Source organism: Corvus moneduloides, chromosome 14 (genome assembly GCF_009650955.1).
Source record: "Corvus moneduloides isolate bCorMon1 chromosome 14, bCorMon1.pri, whole genome shotgun sequence".
NCBI lineage: Eukaryota > Metazoa > Chordata > Aves > Passeriformes > Corvidae > Corvus > Corvus moneduloides.
Window position 1 is genome coordinate 9,413,887 of NC_045489.1, and position 25,605 is coordinate 9,439,491.

At 47.4% G+C, this 25,605-nt stretch overlaps 1 protein-coding gene across 8 annotated transcripts in view; it reads right to left on the minus strand.

Moving 5' to 3' along the window:
* IL1RAPL2 (interleukin 1 receptor accessory protein like 2) overlaps positions 1 to 24,989 on the minus strand; it is a 400,648-nt gene extending 375,659 nt beyond the window's left edge. For 4 of the 8 annotated variants that reach the window (XM_032123852.1, XM_032123851.1, XM_032123853.1 and 1 more), the window contains exons 1-2: positions 24,840 to 24,989; positions 11,546 to 11,646 (exon numbers count right to left, since the gene is read on the minus strand). In XM_032123852.1, coding sequence (XP_031979743.1) covers positions 11,546 to 11,627 — 82 coding nt within the window. In that variant the 5' untranslated portion in view covers positions 11,628 to 11,646; positions 24,840 to 24,989. Of the gene's footprint in view, positions 1 to 11,545; positions 11,647 to 22,109; positions 22,204 to 23,415; positions 23,560 to 24,025; positions 24,454 to 24,839 lie in introns of those variants that run through there. The other 4 variants (XM_032123854.1, XM_032123848.1, XM_032123849.1 and 1 more) reach the window with 4 other exon arrangements.
* Between the last annotated feature and the right edge of the window lie 616 nt (positions 24,990 to 25,605).

The window sequence follows — 25,605 nt, forward strand, 5'->3', positions numbered from 1 at the left end:
GAGCCAATTAAGCTTTGTTAACCTGCAGAAAGGCACCTAAACGCCCTGCAGCCAGCAGCCTCACAGAAACCTTGAAGGTGTCTGCCCCTGCTCCTCCACACAAGGCTGACATGCCCTCCAGAGCTCTAGCATGCTAAGACAGAGTATTTCAGCTCAGCAAATAATACAGCAACAATAAATGGCATCAATTATTCACTAATGGAATTATGTCTGGTAAGTCAAACAGAATCTATAATCTGAAAAATCTTTTGCTTTAAAAATGCAATGATTTTTTAATTGGTTTTATATTCCCTGCTATGATTATTCAAAGCACTATATACAAAGGCTTTGGGAAAAGAAGTCACTTAATCCAATTAAAAGGAAATCACCTACCAGCTGGGAACCTAGCAGCTCTCACATCTTCAATTTATTTGTATAACCTCCACCTGTAAAATACCCTTCCTAGGATATTGATAATGCTGCAGTCCCCGCATTAGCTGTTTGCTCAGTTTTACTTCTTAAAGCAGGTAAAAAGATTGACCTGCAGTTTTCAAAAATGCTTCTTAAAATTAAGAAATGCCTGTGAAAATTAAGTCAACATTACACTCACACAGACACTTGAGGCAAACTATTCTGTTCCCACCACAAACAGGAATCATTACTCTGTAGACATGACAGATTTCTTCTGCAGCATCAGGAAGTTGCTGCCTGTAAAGAAGAATCTGATGAGGTTAATTAAATTAGCCTACCCATTTTAATTATTTTGGCACCACATCTCAAGTGAGAAGCAGCCAAACAAATTTGTCTTGCTACAAGTTTCTGTGTCATTTTTGCAGCGTTGCAGGGTACTCTAAAATCTATTTGCAGTCTTCATATGCATCCCTGCTTCTCTTTTCCAAATGGGTGTCTCGGTTTTGAAAGACAGGTGTCTGCTAAGGAAGGCAGAGGCCCCCCTTGAAGTGGCAGATATAACCCCTTTTCCCTCCAAGTTATTATATTTTGAAATCAAGGGCCTTTAGGCAAAGATGTGGGAAATAGGAATAACAGTTCTTTACTATATATATATATATATATATATATATATAACCAGTCAAACAGAACAACAACAACTATGGCAGTAACAGCAATCACAAACCCAGTCCCAGCCTTCTCGGCTGTCGGGCCCTTTCCCCTCGGGTGCAGTTCCGCTCGCAGCCGGCAGGGGCGCTGGCGGCTCCCGGTGAGCAGGGCAGGTGCGATGGTTCCCCCGCGGCTGCAGGGGGCGCTCCGGAGCGAGCTCGGGACACACGCGGCACCAGTGCCCCGGGATCCCGGGAAGGGATGGAACAAAGGCTTCACAAACCCCTGGGCAGCCGATCCCGGACTCTCAGGAACAGCAGGCTGGAACGGCAGGCTGGAACGGCAGGCTGGAACGGCAGGCTGGAACGGCAGGGGCGAATGCAAATCCCGGGTGGCAGACGAGATGTATCCAGATGGGAAAAACCCACGGAGGCCCAGGCAGGCAGGGCGAGCAGGGCTACAGCGTAGCGAAAGCTCGAAGCAGCAGCGGGGCAGGGCAGCCACAGCTCGGTCTCCAGCAGGGCAGGGAAAGCGGCTTTTGGGGTCCCGGCGTTGCTTCCAGCAGGAAGAAAGAACGGCCAAAAAGAAAGAAGCAGCAGCTCCTTTCTCTGCAGCTTCTCTCTCCGGACGCTCAGAGCGAACTGCCCCCACACCCAGATGTAGACAAAGGAGTAGCCAGGCCCGCCCCACTCCCCTTTTTGTCTTTCTTAAGTACAGCTATTTGTCCCCTAGCAACATGCATATGGGAGAAAATTCCTTTAACAGGAAAACCTAAGACTAAACTAAAACCCCAACATTATCCACCCCGAATTTTTTCCCATACTAACATGTTACATGAAACTTAACTTTTTTTTAACCATATAAATCTATGCATTACCCAAATTATATACAAATATACATGCTGATACTGATACAAGTACAGAGCCATGGGTAGTTCACCCTAAAACAAGGTCCCCTTGAGGTAAGCATCGGGTCTCTCCATCCTTTTGCATCACCCACCAGGTGCAACCTGGTCCCTGAGCAAAAACAACCCCACGGATGGGTTTGTCTTTGCTCAAGGCAGACTTTACCCAAACAGTTTTTCCAAGCATACCTCTCATGTGCACCACTGGAACCTTATCTCCATCTGTTGTTTGTAGGGGTTCGGATTGGGCAGGGCCTGCTCGGCTGGTGGAGCCTCAAGTGTTAACTAACCAGGTGGCTCTTCCTAAATGCATCTCCCAGTTTTTGAAAGTCCCCCCACCCAGTGCCTTCAAGGTGGTTTTAAGCAGTCCATTACACCGCTCAACCTTCCCAGCTGCTGGTGCATGGTAAGGGATGTGGTACACCCACTCTATGCCATGTTCTCTAGCCCAGGTGTTTACAAGGCTGTTCTTGAAATGAGTCCCATTGTCAGACTCGATTCTCTCAGGGGTGCCATGCCTCCAAAGGACTTGCTTTTCCAGGCCCAGGATGGTGTTCCGGGCAGTAGCATAAGGCACAGGGTAGGTCTCCAGCCACCCAGTGGTGGCTTCTACCATTGTGAGCACATAGCGCTTGCCTTGGCGGGTTTGAGGCAGTGTGATGTAATCAATCTGCCAGGCCTCCCCATACTTGTATTTGGACCATCGCCCGCCATACCACAGAGGCTTCACCCGCTTGGCCTGCTTGATCGCAGCGCATGTCTCACAATCATGGATAACCTGGGAGATACTGTCCATGGTTAGATCCACCCCTCGGTCTCGTGCCCACTTATAGGTGGCATCTCTGCCCTGATGACCTGAGGCATCATGGGCCCATCGAGCTAGGAACAGTTCTCCTTTATGTTGCCAATCCAAGTCTATCTGGGACACCTCTATTTTCGCAGCCTGATCTACCTGTTTGTTGTTACGATGTTCTTCATTAGCCCGGCTCTTGGGGATGTGAGCATCTACATGACGGACCTTCACGGATAGCTTCTCTACCCGAGTGGCAATGTCTTTCCACTCTTCAGCAGCCCAGATTGGTTTTCCTCTGCGCTGCCAGTTTGCCTTATTCCACCTTTCCAGCCAACCCCACAGAGCATTGGCTACCATCCATGAATCAGTGTAGAGGTAGAGCTTTGGCCACTTCTCTCTTTCAGCTATGTCCAGAGCTAACTGGACAGCTTTGAGCTCAGCAAATTGGCTCGATCCACCTTCTCCTTCAGTAGCCTGTGCAACTTGTCGTGTGGGGCTCCATACAGCGGCTTTCCATTTCCGGCTAGCACCTACAATTCAGCAGGAACCATCAGTGAAGAGGGCGTATTGTCTTTCACTCTCTGGTAGCTCGTTATATGGTGGGGCTTCTTCGGCACGCGTCACCTGCTCCTCTTCTTCAGAAGATAACCCAAAAGTCTCACCTTCCGGCCAGTTCGTAATTATTTCCAAGATCCCAGGGCGACTTGGGTTTCCAATACGGGCACGCTGCGTGATGAGGGCGATCCATTTGCTCCAAGTAGCGTCGGTGGCATGATGCGTGGAGGGAACCTTTCCTTTGAACATCCACCCCAGCACCGGTAGTCGGGGTGCCAGGAGGAGTTGTGCCTCTGTGCCGATTACTTCTGAGGCAGCCTGGACTCCTTCATAAGCTGCCAGGATTTCCTTCTCTGTGGGAGTGTAGTTGGCTTCAGATCCTCTGTAGCTTCGGCTCCAGAATCCCAGTGGTCGGCCCCGAGTCTCACCAGGCACCTTCTGCCAGAGGCTCCAGGACAGACCATTGTTCCCGGCTGCAGAGTAGAGCACGTTCTTCACCTCTGGTCCTGTCCTGACTGGGCCAAGGGCTACGGCGTGAGCAATTTCCTGTTTGATCTGGGCGAAGGCTTGCTGCTGTTCGGGGCCCCAGTGGAAATCATTCTTCTTGCGGGTAACCAGGTAGAGAGGACTCACGATCTGGCTGTACTCGGGAATGTGCATCCTCCAGAAACCTATAGCACCTAGGAAAGCTTGTGTTTCCTTCTTGTTGGTTGGCGGAGACATTGCTGTGATCTTATTGATGACCTCAGTGGGAATCTGACGTCGTCCATCTTGCCACTTTACTCCCAGGAACTGGATCTCTCGGGCAGGTCCCTTGACCTTGCTCTTCTTGATGGCAAAACCAGCTTGCAGGAGAATTTGAATTATTCTCTCTCCTTTCTCAAACACTTCGGTTGCGGTGTTCCCCCACACAATGATGTCATCAATGTACTGCAGATGTTCTGGAGCCTCACTCTTTTCTAGTGCAGTCTGGATCAGTCCATGACAGATGGTGGGACTGTGCTTCCACCCCTGGGGCAGTCGGTTCCAGGTGTATTGCACACCCCTCCAGGTGAAGGCAAACTGAGGCCTGCACTCTGCTGCCAGAGGAATGGAGAAGAACGCATTGGCAATGTCAATAGTGGCGTACCACTTTGCTGCTTTGGACTCCAGCTCGTACTGGAGCTCCAACATGTCCGGCACAGCAGCGCTCAACGGTGGGGTCACTTCATTCAGGGCACGATAGTCCACAGTCAATCTCCATTCCCCGTCAGACTTGCGCACAGGCCAGATGGGGCTGTTGAAGGGTGAGTGGGTCTTGCTGACCACCCCTTGACTCTCCAGCTCGCGGATCATCTTGTGGATGGGGATCACAGCATCTCGATTTGTCCGATACTGCCGGCGGTGCACTGTCGAGGTGGCAATTGGCACTCGTTGCTCTTCCACTTTCAGGAGCCCAACCGCAGAAGGATTCTCAGATAGTCCAGGCAGGGTGTTCAATTGCCTAATGCCCTCTGCCTCCACAGCAGCAATCCCAAATGCCCACCTGAGTCCTTTTGGGTCTTTGTAGTAGCCATTCCGGAGGAAGTCTATGCCCAGAATACACGGGACCTCTGGGCCGGTCACAATCGGATGCTTTTGCCACTCCTTCCCAGTCAGGCTCACCTCAGCTTCCAAAAGGGTCAACTGCTGTGATCCCCCGGTCACCCCAGCGATGGATACAGGTTCTGCCCCCACATGTCCCGATGGCATTAAAGTACACTGTGCCCCAGTATCAACCAATGCATCATATTTTTGTGGCTCTGATGTGCCAGGCCATCGGATCCACACCGTCCAGAAAACTCGGTTCTCCCGTGCCTCTTCCTGGCTAGAGGCAGGGCCCCTCTAGCCCTGGTTATCATTCTTTCCCTGGGCGTACATGCTCGAGGTACCTTCAAGGGGATCCGACATATCATCCTCCCTTCTGTAATGCCTGGCAGCTCGGTCACGGGAGGCTGAGGCTACCTTCACCTTAGCGGAACCCCCTCGGTTAGTGCCTCCCTCCTTGAGTTCACGCACCCGCGCTGCCAGGGCAGAGGTGGGTTTCCCATCCCACCTTCTCATGTCTTCCCCATGCTCACACAGGAAAAACCACAGCTCAGCTCGTGGGGTGTACCCTCTCTCTCTAGCAGGGGGACGACAGGCTCTGACTTGGGGGCCTGTGACTCGCACTGGTGCCACACTGACCCTCCTCATCTCCTCCCTCATCTCCTTCATCTCCTCTTTGAGGTCCTGGACCACAGCAGAGACATGAGCTTTCAGCGGGCCATTGATCATGCTGTCGTAATGCCTGAGCTTGTTGGCAACAGAGCCCACTGTTTCTCGGGTATTGTCAGCATCAATCGTTGCAATGAAGGTGGCGTATTGCGATGGCCCTAGCCTTGCCAGGTTCCACATCATCTGTCCTGTGCACCTGACCTTATCGGGGTCATTATCATGCTGTCCATCCTTCCCAAAGAGTACCTCTAATATTGCCACCTCTCTTAGCTGTTGGATCCCTTGCTCGAGTGTCTTCCACTGCATTCTATGATGATACTCCTGCATTCTTTCTTTGTGAATGAACCTTTCTCTCACACTCATTAAGAGCCGCTCCCAAAGAGAGAGAGGCCCTGGCTCCCTCACAAATATCTGGTCCACACCTGGGTCCTGGGTCAATGATCCCAGATACCTTGCCTCACCACTATCCAGTTGCACACTTGTGCCCGTAAGGTCCCAAACCCGAAGCAGCCAGGTGGTATAAGGCTCACGCCCCCTTCGCACAATGTCGTTTCGCATAGCACGGAGACTGTCGTGCGACAGGGACTCAGTGATGACTTCTGGCTCTGGCTCTCCTGCTGGTTGTGAGGGCCCTGGTTGCCCATCATCATTAACTGGTCGTACTGATTTGGTCTTATACTTCCTCCTTTGCACAGGGGCGACTGCTGCTGGCTGTGGTTGTCCTTGTGGTTCAGCTGAAGCCTGGATGGTTGTAACATCCGTGGGTTCCACTGCTGCACCATCGGACTCACCCTCTTTGGGGCAGGGAGAGGGTTTTTCACTAGCTGAGGAGGTGTATTCCCTTAGCAATTGGCATATCTCCTGGCGCACCTGGCCCATCTCCTGGCCCATCTCCTTGCGCACCTGGCCCATCTCCTGGCCCATCTCCTTGCGCACCTGGCCCATCTCCTGGCATATCTCCTGGCGCACCTGACCCATCTCCTGGCATATCCCCTGGCGCACCTGACCCATCTCTTGGCACATCTCCTGCATCCCTTTTGCCAGTACCCCCACCCAGTTTGGGTAGTCCATTTCTGAGGTGGACTGTTGGGCGGTATCAGTCTGTGGGGCGGGATCTCTAGTGTCTGGGGCTGCGGCAGGCTCTGGCTCTGGGGTAGGATCTCTAGTGTCTGGGGCCGTGTCAGGTTCTGGGGTAGGATCTCTAGTGTCTGGGGCCGTGTCAGGTTCTGGGGCAGGATCAGGCTCTGGGGTAGGAACTCTACTCTCTGGGGCCATGTCAGGTTCTGGGGCAGGATCTCTAGTCTCTGGGGCTGGTGTCCGGGTAGATATCCAAGCCAATCTCAACTTATCCTTGAGTACTAAATAGAGTAGGCCTATCAGCAGCAGATGGTTAGTATTCAGAGGGAATTTAAACCCTTCGAAAATTGATGGGGTGGGCCCAAAGAACTGGTTGAGGGGTTGGGGGAAAACTTCCCCTGGTGTCATTTCCTCACAGAAGGTACCATTGTTAACATAACCCCAAAAACATGTGCTCAGTGTGTGGTAGCCGTTTATCCATGTGCCCACATTCCGGAGGAAGTTAAAAACCCATGAATTCCTCACCTTCTCAACCCATAACGCAAGCTGGATAACAGCAATGGTAGCCTTAGTCAGAGGACCCATATTCAAGTAAGGAGCTGCAAAGGGGAAGAATATAGCCACGGCCACATGCCACCCAAACCAGGGTAAACTAGACCACATAGTGCTGCCTAACAAGGTTCCAATATCCAACACACAAAAATAAAGTTATCCAGGAACTGTTATTCCTTTTTCAACTCTATCTCTTAATGCCCTCAGGCCCCACATTGGGCGCCAAGATCTGTCTCGGTTTTGAAAGACAGGTGTCTGCTAAGGAAGGCAGAGGCCCCCCCTTGAAGTGGCAGATATAACCCCTTTTCCCTCCAAGTTATTATATTTTGAAATCAAGGGCCTTTAGGCAAAGATGTGGGAAATAGGAATAACAGTTCTTTACTATATATATATATATATATATATATATATGTATATAACCAGTCAAACAGAACAACAACAACTATGGCAGTAACAGCAATCACAAACCCAGCGCCAGCCTTCTCGGCTGTCGGGCCCTTTCCCCTCGGGTGCAGTTCCGCTCGCAGCCGGCAGGGGCGCTGGCGGCTCCCGGTGAGCAGGGCAGGTGCGATGGTTCCCCCGCGGCTGCAGGGGGCGCTCCGGAGCGAGCTTGGGACACACGCAGCACCGGTGCCCTGGGATCCCGGGAAGGGATGGAACAAAGGCTTCACAAACCCCTGGGCAGCCGATCCCGGACTCTCAGGAACAGCAGGCTGGAACGGCAGGGACGAACGCAAATCCCGGGTGGCAGACGAGATGTATCCAGATGGGAAAAACCCACGGAGGCCCAGGCAGGCAGGGCGAGCAGGGCTACAGCGTAGCGAAAGCTCGAAGCAGCAGCGGGGCAGGGCAGCCACAGCTCGGTCTCCAGCAGGGCAGGGAAAGCGGCTTTTGGGGTCCCGGCGTTGCTTCCAGCAGGAAGAAAGAACGGCCAAAAAGAAAGAAGCAGCAGCTCCTTTCTCTGCAGCTTCTCTCTCCAGACGCTCAGAGCGAACTGCCCCCACACCCAGATGTAGACAAAGGAGTAGCCAGGCCCGCCCCACTCCCCTTTTTGTCTTTCTTAAGTACAGCTATTTGTCCCCTAGCAACATGCATATGGGAGAAAATTCCTTTAACAGGAAAACCTAAGACTAAACTAAAACCCCAACAATGGGATATATGGACACCTGAATCTGTAACAAAGGGCAAGTAAAGGACATGAGAAAAATCTGTTAGTTCTGTTTTTCTATTCCCTTCCATGAGGATTGTTTCTTCAGCAAACTATAGCTCTATGCTGGCAACTGGAGCACCGTTTCATCACCTTCTGTTTAACATCTTAGATCCGCCACTCCTGACTTTAATGGCTCTTAATGTCTCAAGAGTCTTTAATGACTTGCCTGTTGTCCAGCCTCTGTGTGCACTTGGTGGAGCTCTCATACTCAACTTTCTCCCCTTGGGTTTCCATTCCTTGACTTTGAAGGAGAATTTCTGCACCAGCTTCTGAAGATGCTTTCCTAGCCAAACCTTTCCTCTCTGTCAGTCAACTCCAGTTTCATCTATAAAGCCCTTCTGGACATTCTGCTCCCCTTTTGACTGCCTCAGTTGAGTGAGGCCTTTACATTACCTGAAAACACCTCATCTTTACCTTGTTCCTCTTCAAGTCAGCTCTCTTTAGATCCTCCCTACCCCTTAAACAAGATACATTCTATTATGTGATATTACACACATGCCAGTCAACTTCATAATTGCTCTTGTACTTGACACTAATCACAATTCTGGCCATTCGTGCAATAATTCTATGCATTGCTTTGAAAAAATGCCAGTCTACGTAAGTCAGCAAAGACACCGATTTTGCTGGTTTATTGTCCTAGTAGCCCAAATCTGTCTTTATCATCAGTGTCAACACCTTCCATGCACTGCTTCACACTGCTCTACATAACTGTCTGCACAATTTCCCTTCCCCTTTTAAGAATGCTCACCAGCACAGACATCCCTATACCAATAGCCAGCAAGACCCAAGACTACAACACCCCTCCAGACACTGCTGCAGAGATCCTGTCCACAGAGCATCCTTTGGGCCCTTCATCCACTCCCCCCACCTCAGCTCTAATCTACAGCTATAACGCTTTTCCCACTTCCAGATGTCCTGCAGTTTACACTGCAGTGCAGCTGCCCACAAATAACTATTACATTAATTTCTCCTTTACACTCTCCTTCATCAAGACACAAGTGTAAAAAAAAAAAAAAAAAAAAACAAACTACAGCACCAGCCTGTTACAGCTACTGTCACCCTATGGAAAATATGCTGACGTTTTTTCTTTGTGCATTTGCCTGTCTGCATCCACCCACTCTCCCTGATCTTCCATTAAAACTCTATACAAACATTTAAAGTTCAGAAGTCTCTGGAGCATCTCTGTCTTCACAATATATAACATTTAGTGAAACCCCAAGCAATCAAACAACAGTCCTTCAAATCTAAAGACCTTTCAGAAAAGGAGTCAAATTATCAATTTTGCTCCAAGCGCTGATATCACAGAAACAGAAAATTATTTCACACACAATGTAGTGGAAAAAGCAAAAAGAAAAAGAAATCAATAGTTTGCTCCATGCAGCGACCAGAATGAGTATTGAAGGTGAAAGCCAACTACATGATTATGTACTTGCAAAGAAACTGTAATTTTACTTTACGTGCATTTTTTCCTCTTCATCTTTTTCTCAACACATACTGGCACAATCAAATGAAATGAAAAAGAACCACCTATTCACTAGTGGTTATATTTAGCAAGAGGCAGTCTAACATATTAAAGCATTTTTCCCACCAGTACTGAACCTAAATTGACACTGTCAACAGCTGCTATTAATACAAGACATTCTGCAGAGTCAAAGAAAGCAGATTTTAAATATATATATATAATTAAAGGTAAACTACCAGCTGAATGATGCTACAACCATCAGCATGTCACTTCTACAGTCGTGTACTTCTGGTAAAGGAATTGCACAGGCCCTTGCTTGCAGCCAGGTGCTGCTGCCTGGCATCAATGAATAGAGACTGTTCAGTTACACTGATTGTGGATCTCACAGAGGGTTTCCATCCAGGCCAGTGACAGCAGTTTTGAAAAACAGGAACACCATCACCCTTAGCAGAGTTTAGACCAAGATGCACTGTTCCCAAACCACAATACCCATGACTGCTCTCACAGGGCAAACAGGGTTCTGGACACAATAACCACAACAAAAAGCTAGAGACTAGTGCAGTTTAGCAACCTCCGTTTATACTTTCCAGCCTAGCAGAAAGAATTCAGCCCAGAACCTGGCAGTTCCCAGAGCAACACTTCTCAGCCTGGGATGTGACATGTAATTGTTTTTAAAAGATGGCCCAATAATTTTCTCCTCTGTTCTCAAGAAATGCAGAAATTAAACTTAATACTGGCCACACCAACTGAAGTCAGTAATTTCTGTTTGTACCTGCAGTGTTGAAAAAGCTGAAGACCTTGAGGACAGCAAGATCAGTGGAAGCCCTCACACGTGTAAGTATAGCACACACACAGTGCGTAAAAACAAGTTAACATTCTTTGAAGTCCAATATTTACCCTTACACACACACCTGGCTGTAACAGACTGACACCACTGTGTAGCACTGCAGCTGACCTGCTTGTTTGCCCAATGTTTTCCAAACTCACATCTTATTTGAGAAATACAAACAGTCTCATGAAGTCACTCCTTTGGGAGGGCAGAGCTGCATGCAGTAGACATCACTTCAGGCTCAAGTACAGATGAACCATTATCCAGATGAACTGTCTACCCTGGAAGGAGAGATTCTAATGCTTCTTTGAAGTGTTCTGTTACTATTAGTAGGTTTCAAAAGCAGATGTAAACATGAACCAACTCCCACTCCCTTCCACTGCCAGAATAATCAGAGATTATGTACTCAGGAGAGCTCTTCCCAGTTAACCCTATATATGATCATATGTCTGGCCAGCATAACTTTTTCAAGGACCTTTCAACATACAAAACATCATCCAGACCTAAAACTCACCACAGACCACATCCACAGTTAAGAAAATCCCTTAGCATAAGTAAAAGACTGGATGCTAGAACAATGCCACAATGCCAAAGTCATTATTATCTTTGTGAGGTTTCAACCCGATCAACATTTTCTTTTTTTTTTTTAACAAAAGAAAACATAAGGACCCTTTCAAACAGCTTAAAGTCACACCAACAGAAAATTATATTGAGAAAATTCGTCCTGTAATCATTTACTAAGCAAACCATATCAGTTATGATTTCTTTTTTATTTTTGGCAGAACAGAACAAGTAGTATATATGCAAAACAAAAAGCAGGCCTCTAAAATGCTTGATTGCATGAGCATGAGGTCCAGATCCAAAAGTAAAAATAATTTTCTGTGACTTACCAGAATTTCTCTTTGACACGAGCTTCAAATTCATGCTGACTACAGTACAGATCACAAGGACCAAGAGAACAAGAGGCTTCATCTTTCACTTTCTGTGACAGCTGAAATGCAAACATAGTACAAAGTCTGAACCACAGCTTTTCACTACAACAAAGCAGCAACTACAGGTAAACATTTCTCAAAGAACCATTACAGGGCAATAGCTTAATGTAACAACTTCTGGGTTTATGTTTATGCAGGAGTAGGAAAACATAACAGTTCAAAGTAACCATGTATGAACAATTTACCTCTGACTATCACACAAAAGGGTTGAGTTTTTTTAAACGACATCTCAAAAATATCACTTTGCTCTCAAAGAAAAAACCACAGTTTATTTGAAGTAGTATGGGCCTAATCTGGCAGATTTCTGTATTTTATTTAAGAGGAAGACCCTGATGGTCATAATTAACTTTGTCTCATACAAACAGGTCACACACTTAAAAATTCATACTGTTCAGGAAAAGACACAGAGTAAGTTATTCATGCAATCTCTCTTAGCAATCTTACTTTCCCCCTGGTGGCTTTGTAAAAGCTCCAACAATGTCTACAATTGCCTACAATTAATGCTGTTCCAGAAATTTGTCCTATACAACGAGGTAAAAAAAGGCAAACAAAACTCAGAAATCAATGAATGTAGGTCTCAGGAGTCTCTCCTGTGAAGTTTACTACTTACTTTATATTATTTACATTAAAAAAGAAAAAGGGAAAATCTAGTTTAGAATTTTATTTCTAATTTTATATAATTACTGGAACTAATTCTATTTTCCTGTCCAAGTACCAGGCCATTCAAGAAAAGATAGCAAGAGCAAACTGAGGCTCCTTCTCTGCACTTAAAAACAGGTAGAAAAAAAAACCTGAATTCATCAAAGCCCATCTCTCTCAGAGAAAGAGAGATGCTTAATTATAAGCTAGAGTCCTCAAATACATGCTTAGCTTGAAGTCATGGGCCTTTAAGTGGCTTGATATATTTAAACTCCAGGAATTCATCTCCGTATAAGATACAGACTTCAGATCAGAACCCTTATTATCAGATAAAGTGGACAGTCATCTATATCACTGTGAAATTATTATTTGCACCAAAAGATTCAGCAAACATTTTACAGCAGTTTCAATTAAACAGAAATGCACAAAACTACCTGCATTAGCACTCAAAACTGAGGCCAATGAAACAGAATCCTCCTGCAAATGCTGTAACATATCTGCCCACCCAGCCCACTCAGAGGTCCCAAACCCTCAACTTCAGGAGCAGCCCAGACCCTTTGCAGCTCTGAACATTTGCCCAAAATGACAAAGCAGCAAGAGGGTGCAGTGTCCTGCTGTTCACTGAAGCTTACTCGGTTTAATATGAGTTTATTACATCAAATATTCTTCCCTTGTAATTTTATTACTGGCCTACCATCGTGTGAAGAAAATGTAAGGAACCCTGTATAATCTTTTACACTACAGGAATTGTGCTGCTATTCAATTATTTCAAAATTACCCCTTAAAAATGAAGTTCTCTTCCTCTCACCTTACCATACTACAATCTATAAACAGGCAGTGGATTTTTTTTCCTCCCTGAATTCTATGGCACTTTATGCCTATTGATTCCTCACAGTAACGATGCTAAGGTATTTTCAAGGAATAATATGAACTGAAGGCTGTCTGACAGTGGTTAATGACAGAATTAGCGTTCATTCTTCCTTGACCTCTCCTTACAGTAACACAGTCCTAAAACAAGTAAGGCCATCTTGACAAGAGAGCTTAAAAAAAAGCAATTGAACTAAATCTTTTGACAGATAATTGTAATGATGATGTTATGCTAGAATGATTTTCAAGTATAGCTTTGCAAATTACTTTCTCCACTTTTCTCCCTTCAGTTATTGCAGCTGAAATATGGAATTCCTAGGTCCTTTTTCACATGGGTCTGTGCATCTCCACCCCAAACAAGCTACGCTGCATTAAATACATTTAAAAATTCAAAGCAAATTCTGCCAACCAATATTAATGCTAGGCAGAGTGGAAAATTCTTGGTTCTGTCAGCATCAATAGGAGTTTTACTTTTTGAAGCCCTGGTCTCACCAAGGCAGTCAGTCTCTGTACCTCCACAAATCAGGAAAATAGAGCAGGAAAAGGGCAAGAAAACACAGCACCACCCAGTCATTCAAAATCAAACCCAAAGCCTCAGCTTGTCACACCTGACACAATTCCCCTGATGCTGGCATGAAAATACACATCAGAGTCTGAGGTGTCACCTCCACCATGGTAGACATTCCACCAGGAAGTGGGATCAGTCACACCAGTGTGACCAGTGGGTCAGCTGATAGTCTGTCCTGAGACAGCAGCCAGCTACAGACAGTCAGGCTGTTCAAACTGCCCTATCAGAGATGTTTCTAAACATTCAGGTTAACAAAGAACAAAAGATACAAAATAAGCTGTATTTCCCCCAGAAGAATGTCCAGCAGCCAGAAGGAAGGTTGGATTGGCTTGAAACTAAGTTCTAAATTTGCTCAGGAGATTTTTGGAGCTGAGTGTGCCAAGATTCTCCCCATGTGTCCCAACAGGACTGGTCTCAACTTCCTCCTCAGGCCCATTCACTCACCCATCAGGCAGCGGGATGGACTACAGACTCAAGCCAGCTCTGTGCATGGCTTCTGGGAATAAACGTGTAGTGGATGTCTATGGTCTGATGAAGAACATGAAGAAAACTGTGCAAGCTTGACGAGACACAAGATAGAATAAACCAGTCAAAGTTCAATGCCACTTCCCTCCAGGCAGGGGCTGATTTTGCCATTTGACAAACTTTCCCCTCACAGGCACTGAGCAGTATTTCCCTGAGGAGCCACTTACTCTGATGCTGCAAACTCCAAGCAAGTGTGAGTAGGTGCTCACAGCTGTAACAAGAATGTAATACTCTATTGGATATGCCTCATAAGAGGGGAACCAAGTCCACACCATTCCCAGAAGACATCTTACTCAATAAAGACAGAAATACCAATTACAGCCAACTTGCCAAAAATCATCAAGAGGAAGGAAGAGAGACACAGAATGAAGTGCTTGTTGACAAAGCTGAAAAGATCACTGGTCAGAGCCTTGTTGTGACCTGCCACGTTGTATTCGTGTCCAGGTAAGTAAAGGGAGGTTGCCACTATCAGAGGGAGAAGTGTAGGAGAAGCAAGGTGTGACAACTTAATTCTTCATCATTGCATTGCCAACAAGGTCACTCCTTCCCTCTTCACCCCATCTGTGCTAGACTAGACTTTGGACAACTGTCACAGTGTCCTGTAAACTACAAAGCACCCAAAACTACAAAGGGACCAGGCTGCAATGCAGCACAAATTTTGTTCTTCTAACAAAAACCATCCCAACTCCTCTGTTGAAACGCTCTTCACCTCTGTTGAAAAACTTATTTCTTCTACCTGAATCCTCAGAAAACAGAGCTTGGGAAATTGCTGTTACCCGTTTCCTTCATGTACTGCCTGCTGTCTTTCCAGCACCCACTTCAGCTCACATGGCTTCTGGGACTCAAAGGAACTTCAAGTGACAAGGTTAGAAGGAGGCACTTAGAAATGAGAAGAAAATCAGAGCATTAAGATTTTGCACAAAACCCAGCATTGAGATTCCCAAGTTCACGCTTTACTTATAATTTAGCTTTGCTCTAATTCATACCACAAGATTTGTTTATGCAGTGCTCCTTTTTAAAAGGAAACAAGAAAAGAAAAGCAGTGCATGTGCACTCAGGCACACATCTGTGCACAAGCTGAGATTTGCTGACACACCGTGAGGCTCTGTAAGTTCTGGTTTCTCCACAGAAGCTGTGATGCAGAAGGCACTCATTAAAAACAGCGACCCACCTCTTTAGTGATTTCCAATTGTCAGGTTTTGTTGCTCAGATATCTCACAAAAATAAATTACCGCTTTCACCCCCCACACAAAGGATGAAACGGCAACAGTAATTCTTTCATTGTCTTTACAATAGACGAGATGGTGAGTCCTGTTCCTTTCTTTTCAAACCATTTCCCCACTCCACTTTTTAAGGCTTTAAATTTTAATATGAACTCACTCTCAGGTCTTCTCTTTTGCCAACATACCACACTGAGCTGTTAATTACTAAAAGATTTTCAGCCCATATAATATGTTGGTTGGAAGCAATCCACAATGGGCACCAGTTCGTTTTTGTTGATAGCTGAAACAAACAAAAGATACTTAAGATCAGAGATGCATGCTAGCTGAAATAATGTATCTTTAGCTCTACTTGATACAGGTCATGCAGCGTTCTTCGCTCTGCTGCTCAGTGAGCATCAAAGAATATTTCATTTTGCCTAATTCATTGTGCATCTTCACCATCATAACCAGCCACTTAAGTTGTCTAAATACACAAGGAACATTAATTCTACAAGGCAGTGTGCATTCGGCATTTGTCTTGCAGGATTTAAGTCTCCACTGGACTCAGGTCCTTAACTACACTCACATCTGCCTCATTTTCCTTGTTCAGCTGAAATTTAAAGGGAAATTTTAAAATGAGGGAAGCATGGTGTGCCTGCACAACACAGTGCTTGCATTATGCAAACTGGAAGTAAACAGCAACAATAAGACAACATCTAAACTGTTTGGGATTATTACTGGCTCAGCAGTGTATCACCTGCATGACAGTAATACAAGGAAAAAGCAAGGTCTTGTCCTGACAAAGCAAAGGGAACCCACAGTTAAATACTGACAAGGTTATTGTAGTGGTTTGGTCCAAAATACTCATTACTGTTTATCTGCTGTGAGATAAGAATTAGGAGAAATGCAAAACAGGCACCAAACTTGAAAGAATATAAAGAAGTTTATTAACAGACCTAAAAGAAGAAAAAAAAATTATACCACCTTCAGAACTCTCCTCCTCCCCCCACCTTCCTCCCTTCTCCCACTGACAATGTAAAAAGACAACCCTTAAGATGTTCAGTCTGTTTACCACTTCCATAATAACCTTGTTCAGTCCATTTAGAAAGAGAAGTCTCTTCTTGCTCATGCTATGAAAACATTATCACAACGAGACAGCCGCCCACTTCCAAATATTGTTCAGTCCATTTAGGAAGAGGAGTCTCTCTGCCTGCGTGTGAGTCCCTTCCCCCGACTTGCAGCTTTTCCCGCAACTGCTTTCGAGGGTCCACTCTTGAAGTTTTTTGGGGTACAATTTTAAGGTAGAGCCGTTCAGAAACAAAAACAGAGGCCCTTCTCCTTCCCTGGGAGCAAAGGGTCTTCATCATCTTCATCGTTAGGACTATCTCTGGGAGCATCTCTAGGGACTGAGGTTTTCTCCTTTCCCGTTTGGAGCAAAAGTCCTCATCTGGTTCATCTCTAGGGACTGAGGTTTTCTCCTTTCCCGTTTGGAGCAAAAGTCCTCATCTGGTTCATCTCTCCCTGTCCAAACTTCTCATGAAATTACAGCTGCGTCAGCATCTGCCTATCTCAGCGCAGGTGCTTCTGCTCACGAGTTGAACACTCCACCCCCCATATCTTCATGGAATTACAACAGGATACTCTGATATATCATAGCTTCACAACAGACTTTCAGCTTTAAGCATCTCCTCTCTCTCTTCCCTCAGGTTTTCAGCTCTTCACAGCAATAAGAGGGTTAATCTCACCTCGGCCTTGCAGCTTTGCAGCTGGAATGTTGAATTTTTCTTATCGCAGTGGAGAGGGGGGAGAGCCGAGCCGCTCCGGCTGCCCACGGCAAGGCAGTGGGGGGGGTTCCACAGCTGGAACAGGTCCATGGCTTCAGGATGGCCGTGGCCCGGCCCGGCCTGGCCCAAGCAGGGCCTGGCCAGGCCCACTGGCCCCCACTCGGGCCCTGCAGCCGCCTGTCCCAGCGCCGGAAACGAGAGAGAGCTTGGAGGGGGAGTTTGCCTATTCTTAAATGCGGATCACAGAGGTGGTCACAACTTTAAGTGGCTTAGAGAATTGTCCATATCCAAACTGGCCAGCTGATAGGTTCTATCAGTTCCCAGAGGAAACTGTAAGCACCCCTTAGCAAGGACGTCCCTTCCGGGACTATGCTTGCTAACCTATGACAGTTATAATACGTACCTGTAATGATTCCCCTAAAAGCTGGGTGCAAAAGAGAAGGAAAAAAACCTAAAACTCACAGATTTTCTCTGATGTGAAGGGAATAAACTCAGAATTGTATCAGTTATTTCAGAAGAAACAAACAGCACCACCCCTTTGGTGCTAACACCGAGGTTTTGTTTGAAAAGATTGTAATGCTTCCACTAAAAGATTAAATATCTTCCAAATTGAACTATAGAAGATACCAAGTGCAGAATCTAAAGTTTCAAAAAGCATTTTACAGTGTAACAGAGAAACAAAAAAAGGGGCTTTAGCACCAAGCACAAAAGAAAAATACTGCGGATGGCCAACACCCCATAACTTCCCCCATTAATATGTCCGGCTGCAGAGTGTAGAAGTGATTTTAGTTATGGTAAAGTGGCAGTCAGACTCAACACTGAGCAAACTGCTGGCTTGCCCTGTAGAGAAAACCCTGCAAGAATTAACACAAAAACCTTTTCTTACAAGAATTTTCTGATCCAACAGCTCCTTGAAATAGTGCTCATTTATGGAGGAAAAAAAGAAAAAAAAAGAAAAAGCAGGAAATGGAAAAATCCCCTGAAATATTCCAAGTATAGATAAAGATTACAATATCTATAGCATCAAAACACTAAAAAGAGTGATGAGCATACGATACATGCATGCATCTAAATTGCTACTAAGAAAATTCGATTAAAATCTAAGCAGCCCATCTTAACAGATTTGTAAACCAGAAGAACTAGGACTACTCAACACTGACTAGCAGATGGGAGTTCTATCAGCTCACACCACACACTGACCTCGATTCCCTAAGCAACTCACACAGAATTCAAGTTCATTATATCTTCAAACTAGATTTTAAATCCCTGAATCGTACTCGCCCCTCATTGCAGCAGCTCCTGCACTCGGAAACATAGAAAGCAACTGTAAGGAGGAACGAAAATGACAAAGGAGTGAGAAAGTTGGCTACTGGTTTTTAAGCCTCATGCCCAGCTGCACCATCAGTGATGTACTGACTCAGCACTACCCTGGATTCTAGAGAGAACTACTGTTCAGCCTTAACTATTGCAATATTCTAACTGCACATCCTAGGATAGATGGATATGTGTGTCCAGTATCACAGCTTTTAAGTTCGAGCAGTCCAGGCCTTTTACAGACATTCAAAGTGAAATACATGTTGTAGGAGGAGGATTACAGCTGTACTGCAAGCCGTCATGGTTTATGAGGTCAACATAATGGATCAATTAATTTACAGCCTTTTTTTCCCCCTAGAGTAGAAGATATTAATACTCTACATATATTTACTCCTGCAGATTGTGGTTTAATCAATACAGTACTTCAGGCAACATGAAGTACTGTAGGAAATGTAAAGACCCTCAGAGCCAGTTTAGGTTTACAAAATGAAGCTTAGCCTCTCACCACCTTGCAGAAGTACTTAAAAGCTTACAGAAAAGCCCACTGGGGGAGAGAAGAAGATACAAAGACAATCTACTCTTGGAAAGCTAAACATGTACACTAGCACTAAGGAAAGGGGAGAGATTTTAAGAATAATCTTAAATCAGCCTAAATCCTAGAATTGATGCAGTTACAGCAGGAAGTTCCCAATGAAGAGCAAGGTGCAGCAGTAATCACAGCCATTCGAGGGGAGAGAGGAGCCCCAGCCATGGGTAAACACATATGCTTCTCAAAGCTGAAAAGGTTTCTGGGCACTGCCCCAGGATGGCAAATTTCTTCTGAGCTGAGACAAACTCAGAGGCTACTCTCAGACCCAGCCCAGCCAGCCTGCCCTGGACTGTGGAAAAGCCCCGCTCAGGAAAAAAGGACTCTGACTCCTGTTTTTCAGATCTCTTGAGTGAAAAAAAAACCAAGTTGCTGATGAGAACTCTTAGGCTTAGAGTTACTGATAAACTCCGTAAATTCCAGAAAAACCGTGGCTGCACATGACTCCAGCTCTTCAGTTGCTGATACCCACAACAAACACCACTGCTCAGGTCATGGCCCTTTCCTCCTGAGTGCTTTAGATGGCCCTGCCAGCGATCACAGGTCTTCACCACAGAGCCTCAACTACAAAAGGAGAAGACATTTCAGATTAAAAGAGATGAGAAAAGACCATTCCCACCCACAACAATTTCACTCACTGCTCTCTGCTCTTATATCAATAAGGAAGTCTGTCCAATTCGCAGCTGCCTACACAGGAGCATTATTAAGCCAAAAGATTAGATGCTTTGCTGCTTTCATATTCATTCTAACCCTGCTCCCCAAGCAGCTTTTGCAGAAAAGCTATTAAAAAGGGAGAGAGACAGTTCAAAGGGAGGTCTCAATCCTGAAAGATAGCATATCCCTCCTCTTTCCCCCCACACCACTTCTCCAGTTCCCCCTGTGTTCCTCAAGGCTTGTTACAGAGGTGCTCAGCACCAACAGAACTAGATTTTAGACTGGGCTGCCATCTGCATGCTGAAATGTTCCCTGCTTTTACAGAGCCTTTAAAACAGGCCTCTTTCCAAGACCGCACAGCAGAAAGACTACAGCTGAAACTGTCAGCCGTATTGACTTTACCCCTGCTCTTATATACACCCATAGGTCTGCAATATTAACAAAGTAACAATATTTGCACTATTCATAGCAAATCTGGTCCACTTTCACTCCTGCACAGTAATGAAACAGGCTCTGTGAAAATACAATTCTGCATGCAATGTGCTTAGAAATTCATTCCTTGATCTCATCTGTGGCCACACACTTCCCTAACTAATATATAATGCTCAAAGAAGACAGAATTAACAGGAAAAGATGACATACCAGCTTGTCAGGTTTCTTATAAAACACTCATCTAGTTTTCCACTTAGAAAACACAGTTCCAGATAAGCCAGACACAGCACTTTGCCGTCAGGAGAGGCAAGTTGCTTTCACTGAACTCAGCACCATCTCAGTTCCTTAGAGTGATAAACATATTCTTGATGAGGATTTTTTTTTCCCTTACATAACCAGAGACTGGACTTTACATATATGTATTGCCACATCTGTCTGAGTGAAAATAAGAATTTAATAAAGCAAGCAAAGAAACAACAGCCCCTCAGAATTTGAGAGCCATGTGAAACTGCTAATAGAATAGTACTTTGACACATTTTATGGAAATCTTGAAAACAATGGAGTTTTGTTCTGATGTAGCCAAAGTAAAAGTAAAATACATATTTTATGTGCCCTGAATTATTATATTGCTCTGTCAAATAAACATCCTTGTTAATTAACTGTTACATAAAACAAAGAGAAGAGGGGTGGAAGGAATTTTCTGTAGTCCTTTTGGGGTGGAAAGGATTAGCCAAAACCCCACAGAAATTTCTAACACAGTCTCTCTCACCAGCTTTGTTACTGAATATAACACATCCTCAGTCCTCCACCAATTCCAAGGGGGTTTACCTGGATCTAGTACCAGATGCCAGAGGAAACCCTCACCATCAAAGCTAGCAAAAAGATTCTCCTTATTCTCATCAAGGGCAGGATCTCTTCTCCCTGTTTTCTTTTCAAGGCTGTTTAAAGAAAGATTTGGTTTTAGTTGGACATCCTGAAAAGCAAATTGCCTCAAAGTGCCTCTTTGTTTTGTGATACACTTTAAATGTTCACTTTCCCTTCTAGCACTAAAAGAGCTCCTGATAAATAGCTCAGACTCTCACTGTTTAAGAAAGGCTTAGAAATTAGGAGCAGACACAGTTTCCCATACAGCTCTTTAAGGCTGTTTAACAACTGTTCATAATTTAGCATCCCTTGATATTTTCAGCTTGAGCGTCAGTTTGAAGTGAGACATTACTCAGAGCCTGAATGTTTCAGAGAGCAGAAAAAGTCCATACACTATAAATGCTTTATTTGTACTTCTCACAGCGAGTACAACTTCCCTCAAACACACAGGTCAAGGCCACCAGCCCCAGCCATCCCTGGCAGCTTCCCACCTCAGCCAGCAGGGACAACTGGCTGCACATGCTCCTTGGAACTTTTCCTCCACCTCTGGTCCCACAAGGGCATCACAATTCAGGGCACAGAAAATGTTGAACAGCCTCTCCCTTCCAAATGCCACATAGAAGACACTGGTCTCCACAGCTTTAAGTGATTACTATAATATGTATTTTTCTCTCCCCAGGAAACAGCTGAGAACAGTCATGGAAAGAAATTACTCTCCCTATGCAAATCAACCAAATCCCCTTACAGGAACATCCCATCCAGACAGCCTGGATCCTCCAGTCCTCTCCAAGCAGGCAAAGCATCCCAAGAGGTACACGCCTCACATGCTGTCCCCATTCCCTCCTCCTTGTTCTCCAGCAGCCTATCTGCATCTCTGCTGGGTTCCTCACACACACACACACTGCCTCCAGCAGCTGCACGACACCTCCAGACACACACACTCCTAAACCCTCCGTGGCTCAAGCTTATCCCACAGTGGCACAGCACAACACCCACAAGATCCTGAGACCAGCAAGTGTGCTCCTACCTGCCTCTACTTCCAAACTCCTCTGCAGCCGCATCCAGGCTTAAGGCTGCCAAGTCCAGCTTCTTCTGAGGCCCAGGCCTCCAGCCTCCATCAAATCTTCCTCCTCCTTCTCCCACACCACCAATCCCTGCCTGATCAGAAGTGATCTGTGAAACAAAAACAGCCCTTCTGCTGAGCTCACCTTCACCATATCAGGCTATGAATGCCTCCTGATCCTTTCAGGCTCTTTTTTGATCTGACTTCTTTTTGGAGAGTGGTCAGTCCCCCCACGTTGGTTTCCAACAGCTTCAGCTACTGCACTGCTTCAAAGTGCAACCACCAGACTGGCAGCTCTGAAAATTAAAAGGCTTTCCATTGCTCTGTGAGATACAGAGCAGTTCAGACAACACTGGCTGATGCCATTCGTGCACTGAGGCTCCAGTAATTGTGTCGCATCCACTAAAATTGACTCACGCTGGCTGAGTGCATTAATGTGGCACACCTGGCCTTCCTTCCTACCTCTTGTGCAAGCAAATCTTCCTCCCTTTTCCCTCCATCCCCCCCCCCCCATTTAACTGCTAAAGCATCAATCATCAAACAAGTTGAAGAAAAACCTCCTATGAGCTTCCAGGTACCATGAAAGGAAAAGGGTGTGCTGCAGAGAACTCTTGAGCCCTACAAATGGAACAATCAAAGATTCATCTCTCTCTCCTATGCTCACCTACAGCCCAAGTAGGTGGGAGAGTATAAGGAAGTCTTGCTATCAGCTAACAACCCTGAATGTTCCCAGCTGACCACCCCTCCCCAATGCCCAGGAGCAAGCAAGAAGTGCACGCACACCCATACAGACAATTCTATGTGCTTTCTACCCTCGGTCACCAGCTAGAAAGCTTTAGTTCAGGAGAGGAAGGTCTCCCTTCACAGACTCAGATCTGGAGCATGCTGGAGGTGCAAGCTGCTGCCTAGCAACACAAGCACTCTGCAGGGAGGTCGGCCCAAGCCCCCGTCCTCCCACTGCAAGAGGTCTCCTGTGCCCAGAGAAACATCCTCAGAAGGGTGCAATCCTTAGTAATTTCTCAGAAAACCATCCTGCACATCACCACTTACAACCCCTGATGAATCACGGACTCGCTCCTGAAGACCACTGCCTGTGTCTTGGTGAACTGCCAGAACTCTCCACTTCTCATGCCCCCTGCACATGCATTACACCCCGCTGGCTTAGGGAGCCCAAAATCCCAAATCCCTGCGTGTCCCACTATCTCTCCTGCAGTCAACTCCACTGCAAAGCAAGCGCTTCACTCGCTATGAGCTTCCACCCCAGACTTACCTCCTGCCTCGGGTATGGCATGAGGAAAGCTTTTCAGACACCATGTCCCCATCAAGGCTGGCCCGCTCCTGCCTCCGGCGGGAGCCCCCTTCCCATGCACTCTACACAGAAGCAGGGCAGGCAGTCACTTGCTCTTACGGACACCACAGAAAGCCACGCAGCTGCACAGGTTTAGCCCTGACGAGAATCAACGTCCCCTTTTTGGCACGGACAGGAAGCATTTGGGGCGAATAAGTGCCTGTCTCGGGCGTGAATGCAACAGCCACACTCACACAGTGCCTGGGCACCGTGAAACTGCTCTTCCTCGCAGCCCTTCCTGCTCCCGAGCCCACAGCAGCTCACCTCGCCTGCCTCCACCACTAACAATTCCCTGAACAACCTCAAACCTACCTGCACTCTGGTAGTAATATTGTAACATCCATAGACCAGACACACAGGCTAAAAATATGTTATTGTTTTATAAATAATCAGGATAAAAAAAAGAGAGTATTAACACTGCCGAGGAGCACTACAAAGTCCTGGCTTCTACCACAGTTGGTTTTCCCTCACGGTACAAACCAAGTTTAGGTGTTAACCCAACAGCCGCAGAAATTGCCAAAAGTACACAGACCTTACTACAACTTTGAGAAACCGCAGCTTACAGCATTTTCCACCAGAAACTTTTGATTCTTTGCGTCCTAGCAGAGATAGCAGTCCAGGGACAGGCTCTCTGAAAACAGCCACTGAATCCAAGCCACTTGAGAAATGTTTGATGCCTTTTAGCAGATTTCCATCAGACTCCAAAGGAAACCAGAGCAGCTTTATTGTCACTGAACTTTCAGAGGCAAACAGAGGTTTCAAGTCCCACTGTTCAGCACCCACCACGGTACCCCCGAGCAGCCAAACCTCCAAAGCACCGGCACCTCTTCAACAGACTCCACCGAGCTGCAACATCCCAAAAGGCACCTGCTCCCGTGGTTTTATTTTAAATCCCCGGCAGTAACACTTTTCCCGGGAAGCCCCGCACGCGTTCGCGAGGCTAAGAGACCCTCGGTACCAACCGACACCCCCCACTTCGTGACAGAAAATATTCCCGGCCCCTCCAACAGCAGCAGGGCTCGATACAGGGAGCGGCGGAGCGACCGCGCCGGCACAGACGGCTCCGGCCCGGTGGATCCGCTCCGAGACCGGCGGCGCCGGGACGGAGAGCCGGAGCTGCGGCGGTCCCTGCCCGGAGCCCCTCGGGAGCGCCCCAGCACCAGCGGGACCCCGGGCTCCCTCCGCCTGCCCCGGAGCTGCGGGAGGGACGCGGCAGTAGCTGCACTTCAGCCTCGTCCCGCGCGCGGCGGCACCGAGGAGGGACGAACTTTTCTTTTTCCGAGGGAATTTTTTTTTTAGTAAAAGAAGAGAACAACCACGAGAAGCGCCGCGCGCGCAGGGCTCACCTCCCCAGCAGCTGCCCTCTAGGGCTCCATGCCGGCGGGCTGCGGACGTCCCCCGCCGCGCTAGCAGTGGGAGAGCGGCTGCCGACCGTGCTGCGCCGGGGCGGGCACGGCCCGTGTGCGCGGGGCGCAGCTCCGGCAGCGGCCGCTGGCGCCGGCCGGGTCGGGCGCAGCCGCTGCGCGGGGCGCGGAGCGGGCCCGGAGCCACGGCCCCGCGCGCGCCAGGTGCGCCCGCCCGCCCCGCGCAGCGCGAGCAGCAGCGCCTCCTGGCGGCCGCGCCTCGGCCCTGCACCCCCTGCCCGGCACCGCCGCGGCCCCGCCCGCACCGCGCCCGGGGCGAGCAAAGGAGCCCCCAGCGCCCCGTCAGGCCCCGACGGGGAAGGGACCGCCAAGGGACCCGTGCGGCCGCGCACGTGGCTCCGATCTCGGCAGAAGAAATGGCCAAGAGAGGGATGGAGGGCGCGTCAGCAAAGGGCTGCGGAGGGGTCGGTGCCTTACCGGGAGATCTGGCACAGCGCAGACCGAAACGGGCGGCACTGAACAGCCCCGCACCGGGGGCAGCGCAAACCGGGGCCAGGGCCGGGGCTCCCCGAGGGTCGCAGGCGAACGCAAACACTTCGGGAGCATCACCAGGGGCCCTTCCGCCCCTGCCCCGGGCAGTGCTGCCCTGGCCTCGGGCTGCCCGCACAGTCGCAGCGGTTTCACTGCAACGGACAGAGGGACAGCTCGCCCCAGGGGTTACAGCATCTGCGCTGAACGGAGAAGCCGC